This window comes from Guillardia theta (assembly GCF_000315625.1).
Source record: "Guillardia theta CCMP2712 unplaced genomic scaffold GUITHscaffold_159, whole genome shotgun sequence".
Taxonomy (NCBI): Eukaryota; class Cryptophyceae; order Pyrenomonadales; family Geminigeraceae; genus Guillardia; species Guillardia theta.
In genome coordinates, this window is record NW_005434516.1 from 73,419 (window position 1) to 85,996 (window position 12,578).

The 12,578-nt window shown below is 55.7% G+C and overlaps 2 protein-coding genes across 2 annotated transcripts in view; both read left to right on the forward strand.

Moving 5' to 3' along the window:
* Positions 1-7,343: 7,343 nt before the first annotated feature.
* GUITHDRAFT_119814 (hypothetical protein) lies at positions 7,344-10,981 on the forward strand (the record flags this gene model as incomplete). The annotated part of the gene is made up of 2 exons (XM_005820937.1): positions 7,344-10,859; positions 10,904-10,981. 2 exons carry the CDS (start codon positions 7,344-7,346, stop codon positions 10,979-10,981), a joined length of 3,594 nt encoding a protein of 1,197 aa, XP_005820994.1.
* Positions 10,982-11,987: 1,006 nt separating this feature from the next.
* GUITHDRAFT_80893 (hypothetical protein) overlaps positions 11,988-12,578 on the forward strand; it is a gene marked incomplete at both ends in the record, with an annotated part of 3,489 nt that continues 2,898 nt past the window's right edge. The window contains 3 exons of the mRNA XM_005820938.1: positions 11,988-12,071; positions 12,316-12,366; positions 12,487-12,531. Of these exons, the coding sequence (XP_005820995.1) occupies positions 11,988-12,071; positions 12,316-12,366; positions 12,487-12,531 (180 nt within the window). The remainder of the gene's footprint in view (positions 12,072-12,315; positions 12,367-12,486; positions 12,532-12,578) is intronic.

The following is a 12,578-nucleotide window of genomic DNA, read 5'->3' on the forward strand; positions in this document are numbered from 1 at the left end:
AGAAGCTGCTGAGCCTGCACCAGGTAAGCGGGATTGACACGCAAGCGACAGATGTACCTGCTGCTGAAGAAGCTGGAGCTGTTGAGCCGACGCTCCCATTTCAGCCTAAGCAATGTCAAGACGCCAGCAGCGTCGTTGCGCAGCATCCACCTGCTGCTGGAGCTGGGACTGCAGCTGCAGCTGGAGTTGGAGCTGAGGAGGTGGTCACAACGGTCATCATAGGCATAAGCCACGTACCTGCTGGTTGGTGGCATTGTCGTTCTGCAACTTCAGTTGCATCTGCAACGGATTCAAGTGCTGCTGCTGGCCAGCTGAGGAGAGCATAAGTGGATGAACCAGAAGCGCTAAGCTAAGGCACACCTGGACTCTCCTGGAGCTGTTGGTGGAGTTGCTGATGCAGCTGTCGCACACGTGAGACAAAGATTCCGAGTCTGTCATCCTTTCACCTGTTGTTGGAGTTGACCCTGAAGCTGCTGCTGCAAGAGAGCGAATTGCTCCTGAACACCAGTTCCTTGAAGCTGAGAGGAACAAGACACAAGTCAACAACGTAGCAAACCAAGTATTGAAAATCAATGAGACAGTTAGACTAAGGTGACGAGCATCGATTCTTGGCATAATTTATTTGCACCTGTTGAAGTTGCTGCAGCAGCTGTTGCTGCTGCTCCAATCCATGACCATCGTTGCCTTGTCCTTGCCCAGACATCTGCCGGTTGTTACGATATAGGGCAACACAGGGCTTGCAAACCTGTGTTTGCATCTGCTGCTGGAATTGCTGCTGGAGCTGCTGCTGGAGCTGCACTCGACCGTCAGAGAGGGAAGCCAGCTAATGAGAGATTGACAACCTGCTGCAAGCCTACTGAATCGCCCCCCTTCTCCTGCTACATCGGCACAATGAGTGATTCAAATTCGTGGTGTCCTCATGTGCAGTCCAAAAAAGGATTTGGCAGTGGTGTGCAAAGCGCTGACAAAAATTTCAATAATCACCTGCTGCTGAAGCAACAAAAGTTGCTGATGTTGTTGGAGCTGCTGTTGGAGCTGTTGGAGCTGTTGAACAGCCGAGTTGTCTACATAGAAGCAGTTATGATCGTCTTCTGGGTCAGGTTTGCATCACCTCCCATCAACCCTTGTTGTTGCAACTGTTGTTGAACAAGCTGCATCTGTATTTACCTTAACGAAAGCAATCATCAACATTCATCTGTCAACCTGAAGTTGAAGTTGCTGCTGTTGCTGCTGCTGCTGCTGCTGCTGCTGTTGCTGCTGTTGCTGCTGCAGTTGTGGCTGTTGCTGCTGTGGCTGCTGCTGCTGTGGCTGCTGCTGCTGTGGCTGCTGTTGCTGTGGCTGCTGTTGCTTCTGCTGCTGCATGCCGCCGTCTGAAGCTTGATCAGTTCCTGACACGTGAATGAGATCGACCTTGTCTAATGCACACTGCCATACCTGGAGAGGACGGAACTTTCTGCGGCTGTAAGATGAAAACAGAGTTAAACCACTTTCACATTGAATGCAGTCTATCATTACAATCTTGATATCAGCAAAAGCATCTTTCGGGGGCTTGTTGGGTGCTGGGGTTGGCTGACCGGAAAAAATCAACCAATATCATACATACATACATACATACATACATACACACACACACACACACACACACACACACACACACACACACACACACACACACACACACACACACATACAAATTGTTTTTAGAAAAAAAACAGAAGGAAGAACACAAACAAGTAGAAAAAGAACAAGGACAAGAACAAGGGACAGGAACAGGAACAGGAACAGGAACAGGAACAATGACAGGGACAAGAACAGGGACAGGGACAAGAACAGGGACAGGGACAGGGACAGGGACAGGGACAAAGAACAGGAACAAGCAGAAAACATACAGCGTGTGTTACCGTTTTGGGTTTCGCTGCTTGTTGAACTGGAGGCTTTCCTGCATTGTCTTTTGGCGCTGTCTTGTTCTGAAGAGAAAGCAAGAAAGAACGTTAGGAGCAGAGACAAGTATCAGCCATGATGAAACAGGATAAAAATTGCAATCACAAGAGGAGAAAAATTGCAATCACAAGGAATTGCATATGTTTGGCTTGAAAATGGTAGGTGTAAATCACCGGATCTTGTTGCTGTTGCTGCTGTTGCTGCTGTTGCTGACCTCCGACACCATTCATGTTGGCATTCCGTCCTGTATGGGTATCACACAATGTTGTTGCCACCTCGTGCCAGCACCTGAGACAGCTGCAGCATACAAGGCGTTCGCATCGAGAGATACGGGTTGCGAGAGGGACTGCGCCTGCTGGGGAATGTCAAGAATACGAGGATGGTCACTCCACCGCTTCCTGACCTGCATGCTAGTCTGCAGCCCTTGTAATCCTATACATCAGATAAGACATCAACCATGCGTGCCTTTAGCTGACTCACCCGTGCTGAAGGCACCCGACATAGCCCTATCGTCACCCGAGCAGCAGAAGCAAAGTCAGCGAGGCCGGCCAAGAAAAGACCAAACAAGGGGGAAAGAACAAGGATCAAGAAGAAACCAGAATGCAACAACAGAATTTCAAACATGCGAGAAATCAGAACAACAGATGAGGACATGTAAACTTACAGATTTATCCCTCCCGAGCCAAGCAAGGAGGCAAGGTCGTTGGGGTTGAGCTGCCTCAATTGAGACATCTGCTCACATTTCAGGAGAAGGAGCAAGAGGCGCAAGCGCGAGCTAGCATACTTACCATATCGGATGCATCTTGGCCCTGCTGTTGTTGCAGCAGCTGCTGCTGCTGCTGCCCAACCTGTTGCATCTGCGGCTGGGCCTGTTGCTGAGAGTTCGGGTTCGAGGGCGAAGCCGCGCTCTGGAAGAGCTGTTGCTGGAAAGGAGAAGCATTCTGCATGCCGACGTTTGAAGACAACCCGGCTGAGAATGGCGTGTTGAAGCCGCCCATAATGCCCCCAGCAAGGCTTGTGCTTGCATATGGTGACCCACCGCCCAATGTCGATTGATTCATTGCCATGGAGGGGTTTCCTGCGCCTGCTTGCGCTGCAGCAAGCTGCCTAGCCCAAGACTGGTCCATCCTCAATCAAGAGGAGCTCAGGCTAGCCCGAGGCAAAGAAAATACTCCGATCAAAGTGAAAAACCCCTTCCTCGGCCTGAGATATCACTGTCGAAATAATCTCACGTCAGATTTCCTGCCTTGTGGTCCAGTGGATGCAGGGCAATGGGCGGAGGTAGTAAAGCCTGCTACTCACATCAGCCTTCATTCATTAATGCGAGTACAAAGAATGTTTTCACTGCATTGGTTTCTTTGTACTCACTAGTTGGCACGGTGAAATGAGCAAAGGAATCGTCACATCAAAATTGAAACCAACACATGCCCACTCGTCATCGCAAGAATGCAAACAGGAAGTATATCTTCTTGAAAAAAATATATCAACAAAATAATGCAAAGAGAGTAACATTTGCTGCCACCGCCATCGTTCTTCTACTACTTAGGCATTCGCACTGCAGGGGCGAGGCGGAGGGAGCAAGAGGTACCGGTAGTCTTGACCCTTGTTCCAGACGAGAGATGGGTGGGGTGCCTTCCAGACGGCAGAGGAGACGAACCTCTCAGAAATATACTTGAAAAGTTCTATTCTTGGTGCAAAGTGTACCATTATCTCCAGATTTCAGGTACTTCTGCGAGGCTAGCCGACTCCGTCACGTCACCGAACCCACTCCTTCACTCTAAAAACATTATAATTATACAACAACAAACCCACGTGACGTATGTAAGGGGTATCTCCCAAAGGGGCATCAAAACAAAAAAAGGTTGTACAAACGAAGCCAGTGGGTGGTACAAGAGGACCCATACAAGATCCAAATTGGCCTCTGCGCTTTCTTCTCAGCGCAAGTGACTATATGTATTTAAAAAAGGCACTAAGAATAGATATCACGGTCGGTGCTGACATAAAACTTCTTTTAATGATTTGTTACTGCCAGGACCAGAACTGATCTCGAGATCGTTAAAAAAGGAGACGACATATCCGCAAAAAAAGACAATGGGGCGGGCTCAGATAATGGGGGCATCAACCAGGCATCAACAGCCAATAGATGCTTTACTACCTGGAAGCAATCAATGCCCTTCGATCCAGTCGTAGAATCATCGGTCACATGGGAGCACAACCCATAACGGTTATGATAGGGGGTTAAAAGAGAACCGTGCTAAAAAAAATTAAAACAGTAAGCAAGTCGCTGCGTGTGGTATCAAGTGATTCTGAAACGTTGCAATACCTCAACGTATAGTAGAAGGGTGAATCTTCAGACGACTTTCCAAACTATTCCGTGCCCAACATCTTGAGATCTGATCTCAGGATTACATCCCCTCCATCGCCTGCAGGGTTGCACTCACTTGAAGGAAGGGTGAACGTGCACAGGGGTCGCTTCACACTACCCCTTCTTTGCTACTGCACTACCCACCCAATTATCGTCTCTGCGACTCCTCGATCCTTCAGTAGTAGCAGAGGTACCTACTGGCCTTTTACTCTGTACTGGAAGCAAACTTGACTAAAATGTCTCGTGCTGTCGTTCCACCAGTCTGGCAGGCAGACAAGCCGGGGCGGATCGGACCGGGCTCAGTTTAGAGCCTAGTTACCGGCGTGCCGCGCAGTGCCGCAGTGGCGGGCCGTAGCACTGGGCCGGGGGCCGGGCTCACAGTGACTCCCCCGGGCGCCCGGCCCCGCCGGGCCGGGCCGCCGCTCAACTGACTGTACTCAAAGTTAAGTTGACGGTGATTCGCTGAAATTCAGTTCAACCGTGACTGTGACACGCGGGGTCGATCGGACGGTACGTACGGCGTATTGTATACTCACACGCCACTTGAACACTCGACCGTGTTTTCACCGTGTTGTCATTGAAGTTTACGGTTGAATTTCCCAGCAGATGACGGATGACGGACCCGGCGTACTCCGGCCCGGGATCCGTAGTACTGTGATAACTGATCAATAGTAGCGATCACGGCGATGGCCGCGCACTGGTGACTCGAATACGCCGCACGGCGGTCCAAGTGACTACGGTATGATCCTTCAAGTAAGTACCGACGACCCCGGCGGCGCGGGCCGGGTCCGGCCCTCCCCCGCAGCGGCGTCCCGGTCCCGAGTCCACTGACGTGACACGGCGGGCCGTCACGACACTGACTCGAGCCTGGAGAACTTGCCGGGCCTGGTGACCCGATCCGCCGCCGATGCCACAGTGTGTACGGTCCGATCCTCCGATGTCCAGGCTCGTGCCGCCAGCCCGCCCAGGATCCAGTACGCCGGGCGGCGTCTCAGTTTTCGGGTTCAGGCCGGGCAGCGCTGAGCCGCCTGCTGTGACTCCCGCCGTCCGGCGGCCGAACTTAAGGCTTCCGAGTTCGGAACCCCCGCCGGGCCCCGGAAGTTGTTCCCGAGTCCGGCCCGGCGCCGCTGAGTCTTTTGGCCGCGCGGCGGGCCTGGCTGGGCCATGTCCATGGCGTCCGAGTCAGTGACCCCCGGGCCGCGGCGGGGGCACTGGGGGGCCAATGTCACGAGTCTCGCCCACTCGGTGACTGCCAGTCACTGAGTTGAGTGCTAGGCTGATCATCGGATCGGGCCGGTCCGATCCGAGCCTGAGTGGCAGTGGCAGTCACCCGGCACGGCACGGTACGGTCAGACTGAAACTTTACTAAGTTACTCAAAGTACGGTACGGTGTCTCCCCGGCGGGCCCGCCCCGGGGCCGCGCCGGCCATGTCGGGGAGGCTGCACGTGCGGAGAGGAGGAGGAGGAGGAGGAGGAGGAGCGGGAGGAGGAGGAGCGAGGGGCGTGTACACATATGGTAAGTGAGAGGTGGAGGAAGAATCCTTCTCGAACAGAGGTGAAGAGGGAGCATCCTCGTCAAAAAGTCCCTCCGCCATCATCTCTTTGAGTGTAAACCCGTCGGGACGGCGAGGGCTCTAACATAATGAGGGAGTATCCGAGGAGCCAAACAGCTCTGAGGGCGTTTGACAGCCTCAAGTCAGCTATAGTCACGTCCAGCAGCAGCAGCAGGTCATGGGACTCAGCACATGTCAAGGTCTGCGCCTACTCCGTTGCGACCGCTGCCATGGGAGGAGAGGGTACAGGTGGCGCTCCTTCCCTCTTGCGACCTTGCGGGATTGAGTGGCATGAAAGAGATGAATTGTGTTATGATGTGGACGATGGCAAATGATGATGATGATGATGAGGAGGAGGAGGAGGAAGAGGAGGAGGAAGATGAGGATGATTATGATTATGATGAGGACGATGGTGAAGGCGGTAGCGATGATTTTGTTGGTGGTCTTGTTGCAAGAAGACTAAGGGAACGACGATGACAAAGATCATAGTTCTGATTGTGATTGAGATTTTCCCCTCTCCCTTTCTTGCTTACTCTCCCCGTGCATCTCCTCCTTCTTCCCCCCCATCCCCCTACACGCCATGTTCTTCGTCCAGCCTAACATGCGATATGCCAGGAGACGCAGTGTACCATCTGTTCTCCAACAAGTTTCGAGAGGAGGAGGAAGGAGATCGCGACGTGGTCTTGCTCTGTATCTGCGCGTACATATGCCACACCCTCCTCGCCTCTTCCCAGGACCCGGCGAGACTTGGGGAAGACTTCATCGACCATGTTCTCAGCCGCCTCCTGCTGTCTGACAACCGATTGTGCCAGTCAGTAGCATGCGATCTTGTCAGGGGGATGGCAGAGCAGCACAGGGGCAGAGTTCATGATCTTTGCTGCAAGCATATCAAGAGTTTCCACAGGTGGAAGAATGAAGGACGACGCGGCAGACACGAAGAGGAGGAGGAGGAGGAGCGGAGGATATCGATATCAACCTGTTGCGAGTCGACATCGGTCTTCATCAACAGTCTTGAGAGGAGGGAGGATGCTGCTGGGGTCCTGCTCAACCTGCTGAGAACTCTCTTCGAAGTGATCCAAGAGGGAGAGGCATCGTTCTCGCACGCAGCTATCAACCACCTCCTCCCCTCCTTCTACCTATGGAGCGAGCACGTGGACATTGCTTCCTGCCTGCACGCCGAGACACTACATGCCGCACTCTCCTGCTTTTCTGCCGGCAAGGACGACCTGGCGCTCTTCCTGCTGTGCAGGATGCCCGGGCCAGCGCGGAGCATGGGGGAGGAGGAGCCGGAAACGCTCCTCCTCCTCCACCACATCCGAAAGTCAGTGTGTCACTCCAGCCCCACCGTGAGGAAGCGAGCTCAGTACCTGCTCACCCTCCTGCTCCCCCTGGAGGGAGGGGAGGAGGAGGAAGCTCAAGCGCAGACTTTCCTCCTTGAGCGGGTCACCGGTTGGGATGCGAGGAGATGGCGGCTGTTTCTGGCCATGCTGGACTCGGCGGAGAACAGCGCAGTACACCTGCTCTCCGGGCTCTGGGACAGCCTCCTCCTCCTCCTTCCCTCCCCCGAGGACGCGAGGGCCCCGCAGCAGGTCGCTTGGCTAGAGGCTCTCTTTTCTTCTGCCCTTCACCACAGGAACCAGCCGTTCCGGAGGGAGGCGATACGGCGACTGTCCTCCTCCTCTTCCTCCTATGTCTTCCGATGGGTGAGCAGGGACTTCATGGAGCGGGTGCTGCTGCCTGTTGTAGACGACGCTCCTTTCCTCAAGGGAGCTGGACTGCGCGCAGATCAGCTGGAAAGCCCGATCGAGACCAAAGTGCTCAGCCAAATCCTGAGAGGAGTTAGGCAGGGAGAAGAAGCAGGAGGGGGAGCAGGAGGAGGAGCAGCAGAAGCAGCAAGTGGTCATGAAAACGGAAGTAGGACGAAAGAGGATGGCCAGGAGGAGGAGGGAGTACCAGCGACAGCTGCTGAAGGCTATGCCATCATCATCTTCAACTACCTCCAGTGCAAAGAGGAGCGCGAGAGGGAGGAGGCGCTTGAAAGGCTTCTACTTGCTCTGCGGGACACTGCCAAGGCCCCAAGGAGCATCCTGCTCTTTATTGCCTCCCTCTCTGCGATAGCCACGGGGCTGCCGCACGGAGACGAGGCAGGAGCAGGAGCAGGAGCAGGAGCAGAAGCAGAAGCAGGAGCAGGAGCAGGAGCAGGAGCAGGAGCAGGAGCAGGAGCAGGAGCAGGAGCAGGAGCAGGAGCAGGAACAGGAGCAGGAACAGGAACAGGAGGACAGGCTGTCCTGCTCCGGTTCAGCGCCACTGCAGTCAAGCACATTATCGCCATCCTCTCCATCGTCGATCGCTCATGCAGGAGCACACCCCTCCAGGCGACGCTGCACTTATCGCTGCTCCGCCTCCTCCCTCGCTGCTCCTTCGGGGAGGGACTGAACGTTGACGACTTTGCTGGTATCGTAGGCGCCATGCCGGACTCCCTTATCTTCTCCGGAGAGAACCTCCTCCTCCTCCTCCTTCTCAGCAGGCGGTTTGAGCAGGCTGGGGCTGCTAGTAGCGAGGAAGGGAAGAAGGGAGGAGCAGGAGGAGCAGGAGGAGCAGGAGGAGGAAGATGGTTCACGGAGCAACTGGGAAAGAGCTTGAACAGCTTTCTCTTGATCGAAAACCCTCAGTCTTCTCCTTCCTCCTCGCAACCTGACGCCCAGGACTGTGTCAACATCAGGACGCAGAGCAAGAGCCTCGCCAAGATGCTTCTCCTAGAAGCCTCTTGTAGCAACAGCCCTCTCCTCCTCCTCGCTCTCTCCTCCCGCCTATCCTCTCTCAGTTCGCATGCCTATCTCCCCCGCTCGAGCGAGCAGCGTGCCATGGTGCTTGCGACTGAGCTGCTGCGCCTGATGAGATCGATATCGACCCTCCTCAAGGTACCACATGGGGAAAGGACGAAGCTGAAGCAACCAGTGTTGTCTGCTCTTACAGCAGAAGACGGGAAGGAGGCGGTGCGGTTCTCCTGCGACTCCATCATCCGTCAGCTCCAACAATCAGCAAAGGAGGAGGAAAAAGAGGAGGCGGAGGAGAGTTTCCTGGATGTCTTTGCTCGCCTTGAGATCGCAATCGAGTTCTTGGAGGAGGCGAGCGAGCAGGAGGGGATGAGGAAGGAGACAGAGGAGGCTAGCGACAAGCTCCTGCATGCATCTTGTTCGCTGCTGCAGCTGCAGCTCACGAGGACGAGGCATCGCGGGGTTATTATGATGGCTGCTAGGGTGCTGCGAGCTGTTGTCGGGCATGCGAAGAGAGCGGAGGAAGAGATATGGAGGACGATGATGAAGATGCGAGAGCTGTGCGACGAGCTCCGTACAGGTGGAGGAGGAAGAGGAGGAGGCGACAGGCACGTGCAGCGCTTTCTTCGTCCTCAGTTCTTCTCTTGCATGTACGAATGCCTCTCCGTCCTTCAGAGAGGGCAAGGGGAGCCCGAATGGTCCTTCCCTATCTACGTAAAGAGGACAAACCGGGGGTGGGCGAGCCTGGGGCAGGAGGAACGTTGTAAGGACCTCCTGCTGTTCTGCCTGGAGGAAGCCAAGGAGGCTGTGAACAACGACTGCGCAGAGCCTCTCCTCCGCGTGATCTCCCTCCTCCTCCCTGACGCCGTCATGGGCAGCGGGTGCTCGAGGCCCCCGAGGGAGCAGGAATCAGGAGGAGGAGGGGGAGGAGGAGGGAAGAAGATCCTTGAGCTGGAGGACGCGGACATCGACGCTGTGCTACATGCAGAGGTGCTGAGCAGAGCCTGGGCGGTGATTGACGACTACCAGTCGAGCAAGAAGAGGAGGCAGCACAGTGCTGGCAGGTCTCGCATGCTCCCTGCCCAGGACGTCCTGGTTGCCTTCATGCAGGTCGCCCTGCACCCTCGGATCTGGGCTGTCTCCTCCGTCCATAGCAAAGGGGGCACTGTGAAGGAGGCGTTCCTTCAGCTGGGAAAGGAGCTGGGAGACTCGGTTAGGGCCACGAAGCTCTTCGCGATCTTTACATGCAGACTCTGGAGGAAGTTCCCCTCCTCCCTCCTCCCCTACGCTGAGGAGGCGGCTCGGCTCTGCCTCTACGGCATATCAGAGATCTCCGACTCCATCGCCGACGTCCAGCTGGATGATCTGCTCCGGGACGAGCTCGGGGGTCAGCAGGAGGAGGAGCAGGAGGAGGAGCTGGGCCTGTTGCAGGGGAGGGAGACGTTCGTGCGCGTTCTTGTCACCCGCACCATGTCTCGGCTCCCTCCTGCATCTGCCCATGCTGGGCTGGCGAAGGTGGTGGAGGAGCTGCTGGGAAACAACAGGCTGCCGGAGCTGGACGTCGCTTCGTACCTCCCATTCTCAGCTCCTCATCGCCTCAAGTGCAGGTTGTGGCAGGCCGTGACCGTCCTCGTCCCCCTCCTGACCCCAGCAGAAGCTGAGAGGACAGCTGGGATGCTGGTAGAGTGCTTGAGGAAGGACGAGAGGAAGTCTGTGCGCTACTATATGGAGCTCTCGATGTTCTGCTGCATGTGCCGGCAGCCGAGCCTCCTGGCTACTCTCCTGCTCCCGCTCCTCCGCGAGTTCAACGCCGATGTTCCTCTCGCCTCCTCTCTGATGATCATCTCCAACTTCGCCATCCGCAGCTACATCGACACCGCAGCTGTGCGAGGAGGAGCGGAGGGAGCAGAGAGGGAGGAGGTCGAATCTTCACTGCTCCTGCTGCGGGGAGAAGAGATTGAGGAGACTATAGTCGAGCTCGTACGCCACCTGCTCCCCTGGTGCAGCCACCACACCCACCACATCCGCGTCCTCGCCTGCCTGGCCCTCAAGAGGTTTCGAAGCTCGACCAGTGCCGTCAGCTTGAGAAAGGGGGAAGAGCTGCTGGCAGAGGCGACGATGCTGTTTATGCAGGAGAACGAGGAGACAAGTCGCATGCTCAGCCACATCGACCGTCTCTTCTTCTCCCAGCTCGATGTCTCCGTCCTTGCCAGCCATGACACGGTGAGGCGCCGCAAACTGCTTGTCAAACTAGTCAAAGTCCCCAGGTGTTCACTCCCGTGATCGGCGACGGCGAAGCTCTCGGCGAGAAGATACCCGACGGCCTCGTGCAGGTTGAAGTTTGAAACCTCTGCCCCTGTTCCTGCTGCTCCTCCTCCTCCTCCTGCTCCTGCTCCTGCTCCTGCCCTCTTCCTGCTGCTGCTGCTTCTGTTGCTGCTGCTGCTGCTCCTGCTCCTGCCCTCTTCCTGCTGCTGCTGCTTCTGTTGCTGCCCCTGCTCCTGCTCCTGCCCTCTTCCTGCTGCTGCTGCCCCTGCTGCTGCTTGCTTTCTAAATTTATGATGTTCAGGCGATTGAGCGAGAGATGGGGGAATATCACAGGGCCATGAAAGCTGCCAAGGAGGAGCCCGAACGTGACCTCATGGTTGTTCCCTCCTCCTCCTCTCCTCGTGTCCCCGCTCCCCTCATCTCCTCGTCTCCTCGTCTCCTACTCTCCTCGTCTCCTCTTCTACTCCTCGTCTCCTCGTCTCCTCTTCTCCTCCTCTCTTCTCCTCTCCTCTTCTCCTCCTCTCCTCTTTCCTCTTCTCTTCTCCTCCATTTTTCGGCTTGTGTTGGTTCCTCAATGTTCTTTAGGTGAGCAATGAAGAGGAGGGAGACGTAGCGAGCAACTGGATGCAGCGGAAGTATCAGCCCGAGCTTGACATTGCAGGCCGAGCAGGAGGGCAGGTGAGAAGTTTCAATTGCTCCGCCATGTGCTGCTGCTGCTGCTGCTGCTGCTGCTGCTGCTGCTGCTGCTGCTGCTGCTGCTGCTGCTGCTGCTGCTGCTGCTGCTGCTGCTGCTGCTGCTGCTGCTGCTGTTGCTGCTGCTGCTGCTGCTGCTGCTGCTGCTGCTGCTGCTTCTCCTGCTGCTGCTTCTCCTGCTGCTGCTTCTCCTGCTGCTGCTTCTCCTGCTGCTTCTCCTGTTCCCCCTTGCTTCTGTTCATGCTCCTGATTCTGCTTCTGCTCTTCTCAAACCGTGCTCGTTGACCTGACGGGGCTCATCTACTTCAGCGAGGGAAGCAGCACGCAGGGGAGGAGGCGGCGGGGGTGACCGAGGGCTTCGGCGAGAGAAAGTGGAGGAGGAGGACGTGCGAGCTTGTCGTCGTCGCGTCTCTCATAGAGAAGATGCCGAACCTGGCGGGTCTCGCGCGAACCTGCGCAATTTTCCAGACTCAAGCAGTGGGTCTCTCCTGCTCCTGCTCCTGCTCCTGCTCCTGCTCCTGCTCTTGCTGCTCCTGCTCCTGCTCCTGCTCCTGCTCCTGCTCCTCTTGCTGCTCCTGCTCTTGCTGCTCCTGCTCCTGCTCCTGCTCCTGCTCCTTCGCCTGATCCCTTCTTCCTCCACTTCCTTCTCAACCCTCTGCGCATTTTCCCCCTTTCTATCGTTCCATCCTTGTCCTGGACTGAATTCGGTGTTCCTTCTCAGCTTGTGGTCCATGACAAGAAAAAGATGCTCAACGATCAATTGTTTAAGCAGGTTGACCAAGTTTTCCCCACTTTCTCTCCCTCTTTCTTTTCTTCCTCTTCCTCCTCCTCCTCCTCCTCCTCCTCCTCCTCTTTCACCATTGCTCAATCATCATCCACTCATTTTCTTCAGGTTGCGGTCTCATCAGAGAAGTGGATGAATTTTCAGGAAGTTAAGGTGATAACAATCAAACGTCTTAGCTGAATCTTCTTTCCCTCCCTCCC